At 34.5% G+C, this 22,328-nt stretch overlaps 1 protein-coding gene across 2 annotated transcripts; it reads left to right on the top strand.

Annotated features, from left to right (window-relative positions):
• Nucleotides 1-14,947: 14,947 nt before the first annotated feature.
• LOC125193337 (WAT1-related protein At4g30420-like) lies at nt 14,948-17,268 on the top strand. 2 transcript variants are annotated; one of them, XM_048091103.1, is made up of 7 exons: nt 14,948-15,174; nt 15,341-15,409; nt 15,815-15,931; nt 16,006-16,207; nt 16,517-16,675; nt 16,766-16,914; nt 17,006-17,268. In XM_048091103.1, the coding sequence occupies exons 1-7, from the start codon at nt 14,999-15,001 to the stop codon at nt 17,178-17,180; spliced, it is 1,047 nt and encodes a 348-aa protein (XP_047947060.1). In that variant the 5' UTR covers nt 14,948-14,998; the 3' UTR covers nt 17,181-17,268. The 2 variants fall into 2 exon arrangements, with proteins under 2 accessions (XP_047947060.1, XP_047947062.1); XM_048091105.1 differs by lacking the exon at nt 15,815-15,931.
• Nucleotides 17,269-22,328: the final 5,060 nt, after the last annotated feature.

Raw genomic sequence — 22,328 nt, 5'->3', positions numbered from 1 at the left:
TGGGCCCACACAAACGCCTATATATATAGAAGAGCATGCAACGCAAAAGGGGATAGTAGTTTTTCACTCTTCTTAGCTCACACACTTTACACACACTTGGGAATGGATCTGGGGTAGTCGTGATCGGCAGGGTACTTTCTAGAAAATTCGTGTTTGGCAACACCGTCCGAGTGAGAGCGAAGATACAATTACTTTCAAATTCAGTTGTTTTGCTTGTTTTCACCGTCGAACATCACTTTTGGGAGTCGACCTTGATGTTGATGATGCTTAATTGTTTTACCGTTCGTGGATCTGCGTTTAGCGGTTAAATTTCAAGTCATTTTGCATAGATCTCTCTGCTGTTAGCTTATTTCTTCAATTGTTATGTCGATTTCTGTTTATTTTGATGTTGAGGTGTTTGATGTGGAATTTGGTAAGATCTGTGGTTGTTTGAGTATTCGGAGTTCTTTTTTTTAAAAATCTGACGTGATGGAGAGTTTCTGCTGTTTGGAGTTCATGTCGGACGCTTGGATCCGGAGTGGATTTAGCGTCTGAGGTTGTATTCGACGTGTGGAAAGATAGTAGTTCGATAGATCTTGTTTTTTTTTCTTCTTGGTTCTATTTTACTTCGTCTAGGGTATGCAGATCTGTTAAGTTCTTCGCATATTATGCATAAATTTGATTTCAAGTCAGTAGCTCTGTTTTTATTTTGCTCATGCTGTTTTTCTTAAGAAGTTTTACGCAATATTGGTTGTAGAAGACGATGTCACTGTCAGTCGGTACAAGAGTTAGTTATTCTGCCAACTTTTCAGTCATACCTTGCTTTTTCAGACATGGACCCCACAGTAGGTTTATTTCCTAGGTCTAGCTGTTAGTTTAAGAATTTTTAAAAAAAGTTTCCTAGTCAAGTTAATTTTTGATTTTCCTCAACCCGAGAAAATGCGTGGCAGCAGCCAACACCAAAAACACTCCCAAATCCTTGAACATGATTATTACGCATCCTTCTCTGTGGGATCGATCCCTACTTCCCTATACTAGGTTTAGTAAAGTGGTTGAGGGTTTTTTTTTTTAAAGAAAAAGTGCTCTGTGTGTCCGACGACCGGGATTCCTCGCGACCCACGAGTTCCTAGACCGAGTGATCTGGTGGACTTGCTGGATCTAGGGAACCTGCTATTTCCTATTTGAACACGCGTAGACAGAACACAAACTTTCAACAAGCATGTGGTAAGTGTGAGCAGTTTGATAAGTCGTATTCTAAGCCTTAGTTACTGGTCAGTATGTCGTGAAATTCATGTATTATCTGCAAAACAGTTGCTTAAGTGTGCAGGATTGAAGGATCCAAGTCAGTAGGAAACGATTCGGGTGACGCAAGTGAAAAGGGCGCCAGAAGGGTGCGATACTGACCAAGATGCATGCCAGATAAAAGGCTCGAGATGGAGAAGGAGGATAGCTGGGATGATCATTGACAAGGGCAAAAAGGTCAAAGTGCGGGAGAAGTCTACCCTAAAAGCAAGGGCAAGCCTCCCTATAAAAGAAGCTACTTGGAGAGAGAGGAAAGGATCGGTTCGAAGCTCTCAGTTCGCAGTTCGGAAATTACACTTAGTAGAATTCTCTCTAGAAGATCCATCCTTCAGCATTATCCCACCTCTCATTCCTCGCCACAACCATGGTCACTTGACGTCCAGAGTTTGCCGGAGAAGTCATCAGTCCGTCGTTCCAGCCAGTTATCGTAGCAACAGTGTAGTAGTATCATCGCCCGGAGTTTCTATTTCGCATGTCACTTTGGTTCGAGTTTGCTTCATTCTGCCTAGGAAAGTTAGATTTAGTTATTGCTTTCAATTTCTAAGTGTTTTCTTATCGGGAGTTGTTGATTCAAAAGTTGTAGCTATGTTTGGTCAAGTTTTCGTGCATGAGTTTCTTTTCTGCGCCGTGATCACCATCTTGCATGTTAGTCAGTAGAAGTAAAGTTGCAGTTTTACCGTTTAATTTAAGTTTAAGCATTTTAATCGATGATCTTGAGTTTGAATTCATGAATCCGAAGTTTTAGTTATGGTGTCTGTGTTCATATGATTTTTGTCGAAACTTGGTGAGGAAGAAAACGTCAAAATCAACTTTATTGGACCACTTTTACTTTTAAGTTACTTTTGCTTTTGTTCCCTACTTTTCAGATGTACTATCCAGACCTGTCAGAAAGCCCCCAGCCATCAGATATACCTTGTTGTCTAAATTTCCCCTTTTAGTAACTGTCCACTTTCCATATGTCTCTGATACACCTTGTCCCCTATTTTCACGAACACTCCCACATGTCTGTTATTTTCCCGCCTACTAGTCAGTAGAGTACCACCTTTATTTCCCGTCTAGGTAAAATCTCAACCTAAGCGTGGTAGCTAACCAAAACACCCAGGAAAGTCACCACAGTTATCAAAACGTGTCCATCCTTGTGGGATTCGACCCTTACCTCCATTATACTAGCCAGTAGAAATGGGTTGAGGAAATTTGTTTGGAGCCAGGTCCCGGTTATCGTACCAACGACTCAGCTGGGTCGGGAATCACTTCCTGATCAGTTGGATACACTCAATTTTACATACGAAAAACTAGGGAAACAAACCTGACCCTTCTAATGAACAAGAGGAGGAAGATGACAACCAACCGGAATCCACTGAAGAGGAACCAAAGGAACCACCTGCACAGACACCTGCGCCAAGGAGGAGCAGGAGGAACGTCTGATCGACCCCCCCCAAACTGACCAGTTAGTTTTCTTTTTAATTTTTTAGTTTTCTTTTATTTCTGTTTTTTTTTTACTTTTGTTAAATAGGTAGAATTATGTGTATTAAATGTGAGCAAACCCCATTCATAACACTTAGCCTATTCAATAGTCTAAGTGTGAGAAGTAAAGGGTTTGCTACTTCGGTGCATGTGTTTTGTCATAAGCATGTTAACTCACACTTAGCCTACTGCGTAGTCTAAGTGTGAGGAGTTTATATGTTTATATATCATGTTTTGTAAATATTCTGCTCTGTTTTGTAAATCTATGTATATATCTGAAGCTCTCCCACTTAGCCTATTGCATAGTCTAAGTGTGAGAAGTTTTTAGATATAGTATGTGTTTTGTTATAAATGTGTGTCTGTCATACTAGCCATTCCCATTTTTCACTTCACAGCCCGTATCTGGGGCAGACACTTGTGAAGAGAGAGGGGGGAGCAAATGGCCAGTATGACATGTATATATGTGTTATTTGAGTCAGTGCATGTTAGTGTTTTTTAGGGTTTGTTTAGGTCTAGGAATTATGTGTTATGTGTTTTTTTTTTTTTTATGAATGGGCTTAAAACTCAACTGCCTCGAACTGACGGTGAGGGGAATTGAGGGAGATAAGGCATGCCGGAAAACAGAAACCACCCCCTCCAGTAACCCCTAGTCAGTATAGATGATGCAAGTATGAAGGAAAAACCCATCCCTTAGGTCAGACACGAAAGCCCTCTTAAAAGGTGAGTTAGAAGCCCCAAAGTGGAACTGCTTTCCACTAAACACTGAAAAAAGAAGAGTGGCTACCACATGATGTCTAGGGCAAGGTGACCGCGTGTAGCAAACCCTGAAGGCAGTAGGAAACCCCCCAAAAAAAAAAAAAAAAAAAAAAAAAAAAAAAAAAAAAAAAAAAACCCTACCCTTAGAACCCCATTTTCTAACCTGATCTATACCCCGAAATAACCCATCAACCACTGGAACTGTGTGTGTGCAAGGCATAAGGCAAGGAGGCAACTGCCCAGGAGGACATACAAAAGAAACCAGCTGAAGAAAAGAAAAGCAAAGAAAGAAGGAGAAAATCGATCTGAAGAAAAATTCCAGATCCAAAAAAATAGAAGAAGGTATAAGGGTGGCAAAGCCACAGGAAAGAAAACCGAAGAAAATGGTCGCAGATACTTGACCACAAAAAGAGAAAGGAGGAAGAAGGAATAAGGGTGGCGAAGCCACAAGGAAGCTACTGACCAGTTGGAAGCCAATGTCAGAAATTGTCCAGCCGAAGAAGAAGCCCTAGCCAGAAGCCCGAATGCACACAGTTCTCCCTCATCAAATAAGTAGTTAGTTTTTGAACCTTAGAGCCTTAGGAACAACTACCCCAAACATTACAAACCAATAGCCCCGTTACAAGCCTTAAAGACCTTCAGGAGCTGCACGTGAGATCTGAGTCCGAAACATCTGTGGTTTAGCATTGAGAGAAAACAGTCCTAACATCCCCTGTGAGGAATGAGTGACTGAGTGAACCCAGTGTTTGGCCTAGGATTGGGTGATCCTGACAAGCAGATATACTGACTGGGGAGGAAAAGGGGGGCGGCGGAAGTTCAAGGCTGCCTAAGGCCGGATTGCACCTGATCTCGAGGGGAGGGGTGGTTGAAAATATAGCCTGTTCTATGTGTTTAAGTTAATTATATGTGTTATGTGTATGTGTCGTTGTTCGTTTTCTTTTGCGTCAGAGTCTTGAGTCTAGTTAGGTAGAGTCGGTCAGGGGGAGTAACCAGGCTCGAATTCGACTTATTTCTTTTTTGTTTGTCTTCACGCTTGAGGACAAGCATGTGGTAAGTGTGAGCAGTTTGATAAGTCATATTCTAAGCCTTGGTTACTGGTCAGTATGTCGTGAAATGCATGTATTATCTGCAAAACAGTTGCTAAAGTGTGCAGGATTAAAGGATCCAAGTCAGTAGGAGACGATTCAGGTGACGCAAGTGAAAAGAGCGCTAGAAGGGTGCAATACTGACCAGGATGCATGCCAGAGAAAAGGCTCGAGATGGAGAAGAAGGATAGCTGGGATGATCATTAACAAGGGCAGAAAAGTCAAATCGTGAAGGAAGTCTACCCTAAAAGCAAGGGCAAGCCTCCCTATAAAAGAAGCCACTTGGAGAGAGAGACAGAGTGGTCGGTTCGAAGTTCGGCTCTCATACACACTTAGTAGAATTCTCTCTAGAAGATCAGTCCTTCAGCATCATCCACTTTCTCGTTCCTCGCCACAGCTATGGTCACTTGACGTCCAAAAGTCTACCGGAGTAGTCATCATCCCACCGTTCCAGCCAGTTCGTCGTAGTAGTATAGCAGTTTCACCGCCCGGAGTGGCAAAAACAATCGTTACTCGCTTTCTAGTTTAATCTTTACTTGCTTTCTTCGTTGGATCTGTGCAAACATTTATCTTTGTTGCCTTTTGAAGTACTTGGTGAAGATCCAAACGTTTTAGTTATGAAATTTCTATTCCGAATGTCTCTTTGGTTTGAGTTTGCTTCATTTTGCCTAGGAAAGTTAGATTTAGTTATCGCCTTTAACTTTTAAGTGCGTGCATGTATTTTTCTTTCGAGTAAGCTAGATTTGTGATTGTCGATCGAATTTTATAGTTATGTTTCAGTCTGAGTTTTTGTGCATGAATCTTTTCGATCCACACTGTGATCACCACCTTGCATGTCAGTCAGTAGAGGTAAAACTGCAGTCCGCCGTCCATCTTAAGTTTGAGTATTTTAATTTTATAGATCTTGAGTTTGAAGTCATGAATCTGAGTTTAGTTATGGTGTTTGTGTTCATATGATTTATGTTAATGCTTGGTGAAGAAGAAAACGTCAAAATCAACTTTAGTTTGGACCACTTTACTTTTAAGTTACTTTTGCTTTTGTTCCCTACTTATTTCCTCTTTTAGTAACTGTCTACTTTTCATATACCTCTGAGACACCTTGTCCCCTATTTTCACGAACACAACCACATGCCTGTTATTTTCACGCCTACTAGTCAGTAGAAGTACCACCTTTATTTCTTGCCTAAGGTAAAATCTCAACCCATACCAGGTCCCGGTTATCGTGCCAACGACTCAGCTGGGTCGGGAATCTCATCCTGATCAGTTGGATACACTTGCAATTACATACGTTGACCAAGAAAAAACCTGCACTTTCAGATCTCTTTATATCTTTGTTGTTTTTTGTTAAATAGAAAATCAATCTTACAAAAATACCTAGATCAAACATCATCAATGGGTAATTTCTTGGGAGATGGATCATAAAATACATGGATCCTTATCATTTTTATGGTCTATTTGTGAAGAACTTTATATCTAATGGTTTTGTTTGGGACTAAATTGTGAAGGAATGCCTATGTTTATTTGCACCCACAGCTTGTACCTATATTTTGAGATTGTTTGAGTTTTGGTATGAAGGGTATCTTGATGAGTTTGTCTTGATTCCCTATGGGTGGGATTTGTACATGAAAGGATTCATTAATTTGTGTTCTCATATTTATTGTGACTTGGCCTTGAGCTTGAGGGAACATGAATTTGGAGGTCCATACAACGTCTTTGGTGTAGTATTGTCTCTAAGAGCCGTTAGTGGTCTTAATCCTTTTTATCATACTTTGATATTTGAATTGCTCTTTTTCCATTTCATAGGTGTGCGGAATCCAGATATGAGGGCAAATCCTTTCCAAGAAGGATTGATTGGGGTCCAAAGAGAATGATATGACCATGAGTGCTAGACACCAAGTGTCTTCACCTCGACGTGAGCCATGGATTGATTGGGGTCCAAAGAAGAGAGTGAAGACGTGCCAAGGATTCAATAAAGCTAGAGGGTCTCCCGAGGATGCGAGGAATAGAGAAGGCTTGGATTTGAGGACAAATCCTTTCTAAGAAGGGGAGGATGATACGATCATGGAAGCCGTGCGTCAAGGATTTCAACTACAGCTGGATTCAACCAGAAACCGTCCTATAGAGATGATATCCGAAAGCTATTAAACTACCACCATCGTCTTCGTCTTGGAAACGGCTTCGTGTGGGTATCTTGCACATCTCAATCGGAGTCCGAATGAGGGAGTTATGGCGGTTTTACAGAAGTCGCGCAGAACTGGCGAGGGAGTCCAGAGAGAACACCCGGGCGGGTGTTTTGCACCCTGCAATTCACCCGACCGGGTGAATCACCCGAGACTTAGTTTTTGAGGGCCTTTTTCCACATTTTGGGCCCTTAGTATAAATACCTTTTGGTGTCATTTTTCATTCTAGATAAGATTGTGATTAAGATATATCCTTTGTGAGTTTTTCCTCTTTGAGGAATGTATCCAACTTCCTTGAAGGTTGCTTGTCTCAATTACATAGATTGATTCAAGTAGAGGTATGCATCAATGAAGTGTATCCATTGAGTAGTGGAGCCAAGGGGTGATAGAGCTAATGAAAGTTGCCTAGGGTTGTCTCCATCCTTTTGGTTAAGGTCCTATGGTTGTAGCTCTCTTATCTCATCTTTATACACATGCTTTTCATTCCTAATCTATCATCATTTCTTGTTTAGATTCAATTTTTGTTGGTTGGATCATCTATTATCCTTTGTTTTATTGATAAATTGAAAATCAATCTCACAAAAATAGTTAGATCAAGCATCATCAATGAGTATCCTTGGGAAATGGATCATAAAATGCATGGATCCTCCGCCACTAAAGACAATAGATATTAATGACTAAAGTAGGATTATAGTTTTTCCTTTTTGTGTACTATTACCTCTACAAGAAGGGGATGGATGTATGTTTTAATCTAAGCAATCTATATTTAGTCTTTTGCATTTTATCATTTACATTTCCACATTTCAAAAGCCCGACCCGTTTCAGTCTCGTATCATTTACATTTCCACATTTTATCATCCCTCAGCAGATCTTTGAGGCCATCCAATTTCTCAGATATGATCTCATCCTTACACCAACGTAAGACTATAGTTTCAATTAGAATCCTCAATTTATCATGTGGTGATTATAGAGCGTATCAAAACAAAATACGAGACTTGAACGGGTCGGGGCTTAGTTTCGACATATATAGTACATGCATGTTACTAATTGAGGCAAGAATGGGTTGGCGGAGATTTGAATTAAATGTTGAAAAGGTAAAGTAGCATTTCGGTATAGGTAATTGATGAAAGCCAAATTTCGCAGTCCTATGCTAGGTGATTCTTATGAAATATTTTGATGGATCAGTATCAATTCATTAATACCAATTTAAATTTCATATATGTATATAGTATGTGTGTGTGACTATTTATTAGTACATGATTAGACTAAAATGCACTCCTTGTATTTGAACTACCTAGCACACTAGCTTCATTTGATCGTGGCCAAACATGGCACATAAAAGTGGCTAGAAATACCTATTGTTTGGCTTTCAGAGTTTTTCAATCACCGAATTGAGAATCCTATATTGTCGCTTTAAACTCTCGACAAAAAAAACAGTGAGTTAATGGATAAAAAAGTTTGGTTCAATTGTGTCTCCTTAGACTATCACAGAGTTACAAAACAAAAAATAGTGGGGTTTCCGATTTAACTACATTTTCAAGTGTGATTTGTCGTTAAAATCACAGACTCGGGGTAAAGTTTAACTTTTTTTATACACTTAAAAATGGTGAGTAAATCATCTCCCGTTTATACACTGTTTAATCTTACTAGCTTTCGATCATCGCGAGCTCAGACCACATCAGCTCCAAATTAGGGAACGCTGAAAATTTGGGCGCGGAAAATTGCTCACTACAAAGTGTTATAACTAGGGATGTTAGTATACACCGCAACCCATGAGATGATCTTAATAGCCCACTAAAGATTCAGATGAATAAATTGATATTTCTATACATTCATATGTTTGTAGTTGTAACTAGGGAGGTTAATATACACCGCAACCCATAAGATTCTTCATAGCCCGCTAAAGATTCAGATGAAGAAATTGATATTTCTATACATTCATATTTACATTCTACTATGGAATAAAATTAAACCTTGATCAATTAGATTCCTAATAATTGATTATAATAAACTACAACATTCTACTAATCATATTATATTTTTAAATTAATATAGTTTTAATAATAAAATGTGATAAAATATAATAATGACAATTAATATTATTGTTATTGTCATCTTATAAAGTATAGACCATATCATATAATGTCATAATTTGATTATAAATTATCTTCAATTTAAATTAGTTGATGTATTAAACAATAAAAAAAAATATTTCAATGTAAATAGAAACTTTATCCACTCCGAAACTAAAAATAAAAAATAAATAAATGTTGTTATAAGAATTTCAAATTTTTTGTTTATGTTGTAGATTCACAAGTGTGATCTTTTTTTTTGTTGATGTTATATGAAAATAGTGCTATTAAACAAATTAAATATTAGAATTCCAATTGAATAAATCAAATGTTGTCTTCCAATATATAGTTGTAAAAAATGTTAAATATTACTTGAAGACACTTTTCAAAAACTTAAAACTCAAATTCTAATTCTAGCATAAAAAACTTGAACCCTGAAATCTTAAATTTAAATGTAAAAATCAATTATTATTTAATAGATAAAAAGTCGTACATGAATTAAACTACACGTGTAATCCATGAAATTTTTTCATAATCTCATTCTGAAGTTTTACAATTAAGTAAATACTACAAGTTGTTTAAAAATAAATATTTGTATTATTAAACTGAAATGAAGAAGAAAAAGAGCGCAAAGTTTCATTTACAAACTTAAAAAGGCTCCATACAACTAATTTTAAAAAAATATTCAAAGGCACGCATGGCTTTCAAAAAATTAAAACTAAAAAAATCACTTATTTTATAAATCAATTTTAGATTTTATAAGATACTTCACCCGTCCGCCATTAGGAGTCTCATTTCATGACGGCACGGGTTTTAAGAAATGTGAAGAAAAGTGGATGGAAAAAAGTTAGTAGAATAGGAATCCCACTTGTATATACTCTCTTCGTCCATGAAAAATAGGGCACTTTGTGAATGACACGGGTTTTAATATAGAATTGGTAAAGTAAGAGGGAAGGGAAAAAAGTAAAAGTGAAATAGTGTTAGTGGAATGTGGGGTCCATATTATTAGTAGGAGCAAAAGAGAAAAAAGTGAGAGAGAATGGAAAAAAGTAAGAGAGAATTTGTTGAAAACTTTCATTTTTTGAATGTGCCCTTTTTTGTGGACAACCAAAAATGGCAAATGTGCCCTATTTTTCATGGACGAATGGAGTATTAATTTTAAATGAAATGTGAGTGGAATGAGTTAGTGGAAGGTAAGACTCTATTACCATTTATGGTAAAAGTGAACCGGGACTCCTATTCGCGGACGGACTAAAATGGAAAAACGGGACTCCTATTCACGGACGGAGGGAGTATGTATATGTCGTGTGTGTGTTTGCATGGGGTTGTGTGTGTGCATTAAGGTGCCGTGTGTGTGTGTTTAAGGTGTCGTGTGTGTGTGTATGGTGTTGCATGTGTCTATGTGTATACTTGTTAGTAGACCTGCCCACGGTTCATGAACCGGCGGTTTCGGTTCGCAACCGCCGGTTCCGGTTTTGGAAAATATGGAATCGGAACCGAACCGTGAGGCTATTTCACGGTTTCGGTTTCGGTTCGAAAACCGGCGATTTCAGTTTCGGTTCTGAACCGCCGGTTTTTGGACGGTTGATACACTATTTTTTAGCACTAAATAAACATGCAAGTATACAGAGTATATATAGTATAGCTAAAGGTCAGTACCGGATATTGAACACGGGGAAGAGAAACACAAAGTGTCTATCCTGTACTAAGACTCAATTACTATCTGGAAAAACAGTAGGTTTTGGAAAATGTTGAAAACTAAAAACAATAAAAAGCATATAACAACTAAATGCAAATAGAACACGGAGATAATCGATAGAGATAAGGGAATCCCAGGGATGTGCGTTCACAGTTATGGTTATACAAGTTCCAAACAACAATACCCTAGCACAGTTATTACTTTGATAGAACGAGTCACCTAGCTTATGCTCATGCGATGCAAACGTTGATTAGAAAATTAGGGTAGTCAATCCTAACACGTAACTCCATAAAGCTCCTAAGACCCTTGAAAAGTCCTCACTCTCAATTAACAGTGTCGTTTTAAGGGAAGCTAACTGTAGCGTCTACTAAGTGAATCTAACTCGCTAGAACTCTGTCACAGTTATGAAGCAAGTTATATTAAATCATGCAAGATTGTGTCACTCAATCACGCAGCATCAAAACTACTTAGGGAAGAAACAAAGCAAAAACAAAACGGATATTAAATAGAAAATTGGAATTGTATAACCAAAGTTATTACTAACACATCCCTAGAATCCTATGAGTTTAGTTACACATGATGAAATAAGCTAAACATGTAGATTGAAGCAAAGACAATTTGAACATAAAACTAAAGCAAATAAAACCCGTATGTTGAATACTCTAGCTCTTGATCTCTATGAATTATTTTGCAAGTAGAAGCTTTCTATTTTTGATTAAGCTTGAGGTCTTATTTATAGGGGAAAGCCAATCCTTATTGTAGAAGGAAAAGATCTTCAAAATATGGTAAATCTTGGAGCAAATCTAGGGCATCTCGGATTCGCCGCCTTTCTCCGGCGGGCCGCCGCACCTTGCTGGCCGGCGGTCGCCGCATTGGAGTCCAGAGAGCTCTGTCTCTTCGGTGGCGGACCGCCGCACGACTTCCGGCGGTCGTCGGGCGAGACTTCTCTTCCAAGCATATTTTTCCGAGGCGGACCGCTGCATTGATCTGCCCGCCGTCCACCGGCGGTCGCCGGTCGCCGTCTGACTCCAGATTTCCAGACTTTGCGTTTTGGCTCCCTTTTTCGGCTCAATTATGCACATTTCTCACAAAACACGTCAAAATACCAAAAAATAGAAAAAAATATGCAAATAATGGACGTGTAGAGTGACTTTGACATTAAAAACGGACCAAATAACGGCCTTAAAATAGTGCAAAATCCGAGCGTATTAACGGTTCGTAGCGGTTTAGGTTCGGTTTCGCGGTTTTTTTCCTTTATTTTTTTTTGCCATGTAGTTTGAAATTATAAAATAAATTGAAACAAGAAAATAGATAATTTAAATTGAAGTAAGATGAGTATGGTGAAAATGATATCAAATTTGCAATTTCAATATACAAATTACAATGTGATATAATTTACAAACAAATTACAATGTGATATACTTTACAAACAAATTACAATGTGATATAATTTACAAGTGTCGTACTCGTCCAAACGTAAACGAAAAAAACATGAAAAGGGGGAAAAAAGAAAAAATTGAAAAGGGCTTGAGCTTCAATTTGAATTTAAAAACAACATTTAAATAATAAATTAATTAAATTAAAAAAATAGTGTTTTGTGCAATCAATTTTGAAGAGTGCAACCATCACCCACCACCAACCAATGAACCAATCAATTTTGAAGAATGCATATTCATATTTTGAAGACTACATAATCATACGTAAAAAATGGTGAGATTGCATTAACTAAATTAGTTGAATTTAATTGATCTTGATTAACTAAAACTAAATCTTGTATGATCAACAATGCCAATGAACCAATCAATTTTGAAGAATGCATATTCATATTTTGAATACTGTATAATCATACTTAAAAAACGATGAGATTGCATATATAATGCTTTTATATACGAAATTAGTGCAACATTAATGCTACTTTTGATAATTACAAATTTTGATCTCATTTTGGTTTCTGCGACATTTTGTGCATTATTGCGACAAAGTACCCCTTTTCAATTTTTAGCAAAATAGATATGGAATAACTATCAAAATGTATTAAATGTGATTAGTTATTTTGAATCATTTGAGTCATTTTGAATCCATTCCAATGAATATATAGTTATTCCTATATGTAATTAAATTATAATTGTGAGAGAGAAAAACAACATGATATACAGAAACAAATATAAATATTCACACAAGTCCGGTTCGAAAAATTCGGAACCTAAACCGAACCACGGTTCTAAAATTCGGAACCTAAACCGAACCACGGTTCTAAAATTCACGTTTCGGTTCGGAATATTTCTCGCAGTTTCGGTTCGGAATCGTAACCGGCGGTTACGGTTTCGATTTTAACCGCCGGTTCGATAAACCTTGAGCAGCTCTAGGAGGGAGTAGTATTTTGGTGTGTGTTGATTTAAATTTTAGGTGTTACACTTTTTAGGTATTTATTGAATTATTGTTTTTAAGTATTGGAATATTGGATGATGAAGATTGTTATCTTGTTGATTTGTATTTTTTTGTGTTTCTTTGAATTTTTAGGTATAAATTGCTATATATTTAGATGTTGAATTATTCAAAAAAATTAAAATTAAAACTACAAATCTGATTCGGTTCGTAACCAGAATTTTTTTAAATTATATGTGAGTGGAATAAGTTGGTGGAATGTGTGGTCTCTTTACCATTTATAGTATTAATGAACTGGGACCCATATTTGCAGACGGACTAAAATGGATAAACGGGACTCTTATTCGCGGACGGATGGAATAATAAGATTTGTGAAGCACAATAGAAAAACACAGGAAATAAAAAATTACGTTTATTCTAGATTTCTATGGAACAAGAATAAAAAATTAAATTAGCCAATTAAATTACAGAGTAATTCCAGTTATCCCTCCACACCTATATTAACTCTAGAAATTTTTATACTACATTCATTTGCCAACCAATGCACCATTTAATAATTCCAAAATAACAATAGGTGGCTCCGATTCAAAAATAGACATATCATGTGCTGAAAATATAATACAGGGGCAATAAATTTAAGAGTTACGCGGAGATAAAATTATCGATGAATATATGAAATCTAGGTGAAGCACGTGTATGATCCTGCTGTTGCAATAATATTTTCTGTCTGTCACAACTCGACGACGTTAATTCCAAATAGAGACAAAAATGTAATTTTCAATATATTCACACTAATTTGTGGTTTGAATTCACACGCACTTGTTGATCGGGATAATGGACTAAATAAATCATTGCGATAAATATTTTTTGGATTTCGCATATTTTTTAGGTAACAATGTCATTGCGTGGCAATCCTGTCCAATGTTTATAACTCAGTGAAGTGTGAACCGCCCATCAGTCATAACAATTTGTTTATGTTTTCGCCTTTAAATTGAAACCACATTTAATATTACGGTAAATTGGGGAAAATAAAAGGAAGAACAAAAATATATAAATCTCAATTAGGTTCAATTTACGTATAATTAGATGCGATTTTAGTGTCAGATATCTAATTTTTAAAGATATATCACTCATATTTATATTCGAATACAATTACATTAAAAATACTAAGTCTCTAGCATTTCAAGTTTGATAAACTCATTATACACTCCATTTGTTGATTTGATCTACTATTCTTTATGTGACATTTAGACACAAGATCAAGTTGATTTGTGTTACAAAAGCAATCTTGTTAATTTGTGCATTTCCAAATACATTACTTATTAAATTATGTCATGATGAAATACTGCACAAGTGGTAGCTAATTTTTAATACAATCATTTCATTTTATGAGAGCAATCACCAACATATGACTATGAATGACGTGGAATTTTCATGTGGATAGAGATGTAGTCATGTGCCGTCTATAATTATCCTTGTGCAACGCCCAAATTTTAATTCACTACTATAACATTTAACTTGATTATCCTCATATAATTGTATAGAAATGATTTTGATTCAAATTACAATTTTGTATTCACTTCACATCAGTCTCATAACTTTTCAAATTAAAATGTAAATCATACACTTTTAATTTTGGCAATATTTTTACATTAAATTAATGTGGCTCATATGAAATCGTTTCAAGAAAAATGATGTCATTTTAATCAACATAAAAAATAAATAGCCTTTTAATTACTTTCAAATTCAGAATTATTAGTAAATAATTAACACGAACCTTCTAGAATTAAATTAATAGAAATAATTTGCTAGACAGTATCAGAAGAATCACGAGAATTAATAGTATAGCATATCCTTACAGAAAGTCACAAAACAGAACAGCTCAACACCCTTATCAACATGTCCACACACGACTACACTCGTGTAAATTATTAAAATGAACTCATGTTTTTGGAGGCATTTAAATTAAAACCTAGATGTCAGTCTATATATACAATTAATCCCCTATACACATGCACATAATATATATAGAGAGAGAAGTATAATTGGTATAGGAAGAAATTGAAGTGAATTAAAATGGGATTGGAGTATTACAAGCCCATAATTGTGATGTTAGGATGTCAGTTGTTGTATGCAGGTACAAATCTATTTGTTAGAGCTGCCCTTTTGGAAGAGATGAGCTCTAGTGTCTTTGTGGTCTACAGACAATTCATTGGTTTCTTGCTTATGGCCCCTTTTGCTTATTTTTCACGGTAATTCTCTCTCTTTTTTTTTTTTTTTCCTATTAATATGTTTCATCGGTCTTTACGTATCTTAAGAGCATTAACAATGCACGAAACGCTATTTGAATCTATAATATTTATCGATGTAGTATTTGTTAATTTTTTGTGTCTCATTAATCTGTCTATGTGAGCGCAGGAAAGGAAAAGATGGTTGTTGTTTGAATTGGAAGAGCTTTTGGTTGATATTTTTGCTCTCTTTTGTGGGGTAAGTAGCAATTTTGGTTAATTCATATTTCATAATTAAGTGTACTGCTCATCATCATATTTGTTGATCATCATATAATAGTAACAAGAGTAAACACTAAACACTCTCAAATTAACATTAAGAAGTGTGTACTTCTAGCTACTAAGCTTTAAAGAATTAATGAACCATATTGAATTTATTAACTAAAAATTGAAGATTTGTATAAAAGGTAATTATAAAAGATAATTGTAAGTCATAATAAAGTAAAATCCACCCTAACTAACAATTGTAATCAAAAGCTGATGCACAAAAAATTAATTTCTAAAAAATTATCCCAACTCTGGATTTTTGAATTATGTTATCATGGATTAATATTAAGTGCTTTTATGTCTCAATTTTCAGTTAAAATAATAAAATTGTTGGCAGTGTGACAGCTAACCACAACTCATACTACATGGGCATGACTCTAGTCTCAACATCAGTAGCAAGTGCCATGTACAATTTGGCGCCTGCTATCACCTTTCTTATGGCTTACACCTTGGGGTAATTAAATCATTTTCTCTAATCAATTCCTATACGTATAGTATTTAATTATTAATTAATTTGTATATATATAGGTTAGAAAAAGTTGGGCGAAGTTGGGGTAGCTTTGCTAAAATTATTGGAACAGTTGTGTGTGTGAGTGGTGCTGCTGTGATGGCCTTTCTAGAAGGTCCCAAATTACTTGAGGTGGCAGTTGGAGATGATCACGAAAGATTGATTGGCTGCTTCCTCATCTTTGCTAGCTCATGTTGCTGGTCTTTTGCCCTAATTTTGCAGGTATATATTTGATTCTAAATTTCTAATACTCCATCTCCCCTAGAAATAAGAACTTTAGAAAAATAAGAAAGATAGGAAGAAAAGTGTGTTAGTGGAGAATGAGTCTCACCTCTTTAGAGAGAGAAAATTCCTTAAATAAAAATTTTCTATTTAGAGAACAAATAAAAAAGGAAATAGTTTCTATTTTTAGGAGATGCATGGAGTAGTTTTTGCCTATTTCTGATCTATAACATAATTAAATAATATCAATTTTATGCTACACCAGAAATAGACGAGACCTGATCAGACCACTTCGTTTGACCAATGCAGGCGCGTGTAAACGAGTCCTACCCCGACTATGTTTCAATGACGGCCTTGATGTGCCTAATGGCATCGCTACAATCGGGAATCTTCACGATGATTGTGGCGCCGAGTATGAATGTTTGGAAACTCACTACCCCAATTCAAATATTCTCTTGCCTATTTGCGGTAAAATTATTTAATTTAGTACTATCAATTAAAATTAGTGTGTGACTTAATTCAAATTAGGTAAAAACAAAATCGAATGCATATATATAGGGTATGACTTCAGCAATAACTTTCTTCGCTCAAGCATGGTGCGTAGCAAGAAGAGGACCCCTTTTCTCAGCTCTGTTTCAGCCCCTGTGTACAGTCATTGTGACAGTTCTTGGCTACATCTTCTTACATGAAGATTTGTACCTTGGAAGGTACAACTACTACAACCACAACTCCGTACATTTTTTTAGTTTTATTTTATCTTAAGTTTTCTAATAAATTAATTGATTGTTTGGTTATCAGTGTGACAGGAGGAGTGGCAGTGATAATTGGACTATACATTGTGCTATGGGGTAAATCAAAAGACAATAATAGTAGCACGGAAGAGATGATAAAGAAAACATTGGATCCCCAAATATGTGAAAGTTGCAAAATTGATTTGGAAGAGCCCCTTCTGCCTGAAAAACCATCGAATTGATTTTGACTATTCAAAAATGATGATTGATGTTCTCTGATTGTTATGTTAGGAGTGATACAATATTAATTCTATACCAAATTCGAGGCTATAGTAAAGCTAACAATTTTGTCCTATATAAATTGATGTGTTAAAGAAGAAGGGGTACATGTAGATAATTAATTTATTCACTCCAAACATAAAATAATTAAAAGGCCCATGTATTTGCAAAGAAGAAATATAGGCATTTTCAATAATTAATTCCGAGCAATCCACCATCTGCTATATCTAGTGGGCTTTTTCTTGTACATATATATTTCACCCAAAAGCCCAAATAAATAAAGCAATTTTGTTGGCTTGATAAACCTACAATTTTCACACATGCATTGACTTACCAAAAAGATCTAAAACAAAAATAATTTTTTTTAAATATATCCCGATTTTGTATAAAATTACGAAAAATGATTTTAATTTTTATTTTGTGAATGTTACTCTCCCCTCTCTCCTCCATTAACAGCAACGGTATCGAGATGCCACATGCGCATTCTTGACCGCTCGAGAAAGGGATTTCCCAGTTATCAAACGGGCCTTACTGTAGATAAATTTAGGAATAAAGTTTGGACCAAAGTCATTTACATTTGCTCTAAAATATTTTTTAGTCCTTTATATTAATTTTGTTACCTTTTTATCCTAAAAATATGTTTTAACCAAAGTTAATCTTTCCTCCGTTAAACTTAACGGTCAAACATTAATTAACCAAATTAGTGACTTAGCTATCAATCTAATTAGTCATATTACTAAAACACGCATGTTGTCTTTTACTACGTGACTAATGGCACACCGGTGCGATGCACGACCTAATTGGTTTTCTATATGCATTATTTTGAAACTGTGAGTTCACATTTATAAAATGAAAAATAATATAATTATATTATGAGGTTCTAAATTAAAAATATATACAATAACAATTTATTTAAAACACTTTTTCACCTCTACTACAAAAAGGTCAACCACAAAATATGTCAAATACACTTTTTTGTTTAATGAAAGAAAATAAAAAATTATTGAAATATGTGACGGGGGCATGATTGACATGGGCGAAACCAAGTTAAATTATCATAAATTATATGTTTCGGCTTATTTAATAAATTTATTATTAATGAAAATTCTATACATTAGATACATAAATTTTATCTTTAATAAATATAAATATAGTATAGTGTATTCTGATTTTTTATATTTCACAACAAATTTGATTAAATTAGTGAATTCAATTATAACAATGGTGGGACATTTAAACTCAACATATGATTTTGACATACGTTGAATTTTAGTATTTTCACGATTATGTGATGAAATTCTAAATATATTTCATTAAAATAATCTATAAATATATATTAAAAGATATCTAAAAATCAATATTATCATCAACAATAAATATAATATGATAACATGCAAACCAAAATATAAAATTGGATTAAAGTGATGGATGAATTGCCTATAGCAAAAAATAATGAACAAATCAAGAAACCAATTATTATTACTATTGGTCTAAATACTAAAAAATAATTAATAGGAAATACCTTTATTTGACCCTTCCATAACCATTAGCAACGATTATATGATGAGACATCGAATATATATCATTACAATAATCTATAATATTTAAAAAATACCAAAAATTCAAAATCTATCATCAACAATAAAATATGATATAATAACATAATAATCAAAATATAAAAATGCATAAATGATAACCGAATTAAGAATAGCGAAAAAATACTCATATTGAATGGATAAATAGATAATTCCTTCAAAATGAAGGTCTTGGCCAAAAAATGCCATAATACAATACTCTTTTTCTTTGTTCGGTGCCTTTTTCTCAAACCTCCCGAGATATACACACATATATATAACGTTTACAACTTTGAATCATGAAAAGAACATAAATGAAAATATAATGATAGTAATGAAAAATAGAATGCACCCTCCTCCACTTCTTGTAACATCCAAAAACTGATAATTTTTATAATCATAGTGATATTAATGATGAATTTGTCACCCTACTTTCTCATGCATTAAAGATTGAAAATTTAATACTATAAAATTGCTAATATTCATGTCAACTTATTACTACTATGAATTGTTATTAGTTTTGATATATTAAATAAAGTTATAACCGTAATCACTTATTATGTTTGAATTATATAGAGAAAGTAAAATTTATAAATATTTAAATTTATATCCAGAATTTATAGATATTTAAATTAAGGTTAAAACTCACCTTTTTATATTGGTATAGATATAGATTTTTGTTTGATTCTATTTTTTAGCAAACCAGCAAGACAGCAATACTCAGATATATTTGAATTGTTACTATTTTACAACAATTAAATAAAAGCTTAATTTATTCGCCCGTCAATACATCAATTTATTTGGAATTTAAAATTCTGAGTTATTTTAGGAGAGACAAATTAGTTTTCACAACAGTTCGTCTGGAAATAATCATATGAAATCTTATGTTAAAAGTTGAAAAATAAGGATTCATTCTAAGATTAGATTATTAAGTTGAAATTATGTGTTAGCATTTGAAAAGGGTATTATTACCATTTAATTGCTGTTATATAAATACATAAATGTGAGAGACTAAGTACCACTATAACAAAAGTGGGGAGAATAATATAAGAGAGAGGATAAAGTACGAAAGAAGAGGAAATAAAGTACTCCCTCCGTCCTAGAGTATTAGACTCACTTCTTTTGGGCACATGATTTAAGGAATTGATATTTAAATAGTTAAAGTGGAGAGAGTAAAGTATGAGAGAGGGAAAAAGTAGGAGAGAGAAGAGAGAAAAAAGTAGGTGGGGAATAAAATAAGATAGATACTTTTTGCTACAAAAGGAAATGAGTCTAATATGTTGGGACATCCCAAAAAGGAAAGTTGGTCTAATTCCTTGGGACGGAGGGAGTAAGAGATATGAAAAAGTATGAGAAAGTGTGTGTATTGCTTTTTACAAAATAAAGCAACAACTTTGGTATGTTGTAACGCCCTAAAAAAGAATACGACTCTATTAATATAGAACAAATGAAGTATTAGATTAACCATTTTATTTTGACCCTAAATGCAACTGGATATATTTTTAGCCCATAAAAATTTATGAAGTTCCATGTAATAGAAGAAAAAACATCCAGAAATTTATAGAGTAGAGTATATTCCCTCATCTCCAAAGAGTACGAACTATTTCTTTTTTCATCCGTTCCTAAAAAGTACTATGAACTTTGTAATTTTGAAAAAGTCAAAGAACCTATTATACCCTTATACCATTACTATTAACAACTTATCTCTCTCTTCCTCTTATTTATTAAAACTCGTGCCAAACCCATTGTTCATACTTTTTGGGAACGGATGAAATATTTTTTTATCCAAATATTTACCAACTTTGCACCATTAATCTATTTAATAATAATTCCAAAATAACAATAGGTGGCTCCAATCCTACACGCGGCTTTAAAATAGACTAATCATGGCTGAAAATTAGGGATGTCAATCGAGTCCGCCCAACAGATTTTGAGCCGACTCTATCGGGTTGCGGCTCAATAAGATGCGGGTTAATCGGGTTGTATTTTTTTCGGGTTATAAAAGTTCAACCCTAACCCTAAAAGTTCGGGTTTCGGGCTAGCTCAGCAGGTTAATCGGGTTGCTATCGATAAAATTAACATGCGACCAATCTAATAAATAATTATGAAAATTACTTATATTTATAAAATATAAAATATTTAATTATGATAAATTTGATAATTTGAGATATATGCTTTAGGGCATCCGCAACGCGGCTCGTCGCCGTCCCTATCTCGTCCCGCCGAGACGAGACGACAACGAGACCGCGTTGCAACCTCCATCTCGTCCCGAAGGGACGAGCCATCCCGTCCCGTGTCTCGCGCGGAAGGGGCTGGGCACGAGACAGCTCGCCACGCGCCTTGGCAACGTGGCGTGCTCCGGTTCGTGCGTGACGCCCACTCGCCGGACCGCGAGTGAGCGTCATTTATATCCGTTTAAAATGTTTTTTTTTGTTTTTTAAAAAAAATCAGGAAAATTCGAAAATTAAATAAATAAAAATATTTTAATTTTTAATTTTTGTATTTTTCAATATTGTAATAAAAATCAAAAATTTTAAAAATTTAAAAAATTAAAATGAAAATTAAAAATACTCCATATGATTTCAATTATGTATTTTTCGTATTTTCGGATGTTGTAATTTTTGTGGTTTTTAATGATTTAATGAATTATTAGTATTAATTTAATATTTCAATGAAATATTAATGGAATTTGTTGGAAATAAAAAAAAATGAAATTGAATAAATAGTTAAGGGATGAGATGGTTAAGAGATGGGCTGAAAAGTATAGTAAGGCCCATGAATAGTTAAGGGATGAGACGGGTTAGGGATGAATAAGAGATAGGGATGTTGATGGCCTTAAACTCAAACATAAACATGACCAAATTAAATATTACTCCCTCCGTCCCACTTAAGATGACACGTTTTCCTTTTTAGTCTGTCACAACTAAGATGACACATTTCCTTTTTTGGAAACTTTCTCTCTTCAATTAATACACTCAACCACTTTAGCCTACCCTTATTAAAATATTCATCTTTCTTTATCTCTCTATTTTAAAACTTTCATTCACATTTTCTCTCTCTAATTAAACACATTAACCAATTACTCCTAAAATCTCGTGTCGGTTAAGATATGTGTCATCTTAGCCGGGACGGAGGGAGTAATATTTAAGATTTGTGAAAATGAAATATAAATATAATTTGAGAAAATTTAAAGAATGTTTTAGAAATTTATATATTTTTTTAGTGAAATTTAAAGTGTCTAATTTATTGATCCATTATAATATTGATAGAAATTTAATATATAATTTGTATATTAAATATAAAATTGAAAGTTATTTTTGTAGTTATCTATATTATAAAAATAATCAATGAAGTGATGAATTATGAGTCAAATAAATAGAACAGTAGAAATTTTATCGGGTTTTCGGGCCAGTCCATTGGATTTTCAGGTCTGGTCCTAACGGGTTGCCGGCTAATTGAATTGTAATTTTATCGAGCTATAAATTTTCAACTCTAACCCTATAAATTTAACGGGCTATTCGGATCAGCCCAGAGGTT

The sequence above is a fragment of the Salvia hispanica genome, chromosome 6 (assembly GCF_023119035.1).
Source record: "Salvia hispanica cultivar TCC Black 2014 chromosome 6, UniMelb_Shisp_WGS_1.0, whole genome shotgun sequence".
Classification (NCBI taxonomy): Eukaryota; Viridiplantae; Streptophyta; class Magnoliopsida; order Lamiales; family Lamiaceae; genus Salvia; species Salvia hispanica.
The sequence above is the reverse complement of the archived record's forward strand: the minus strand, read 5'-3'. Positions and strand labels throughout refer to the sequence as shown.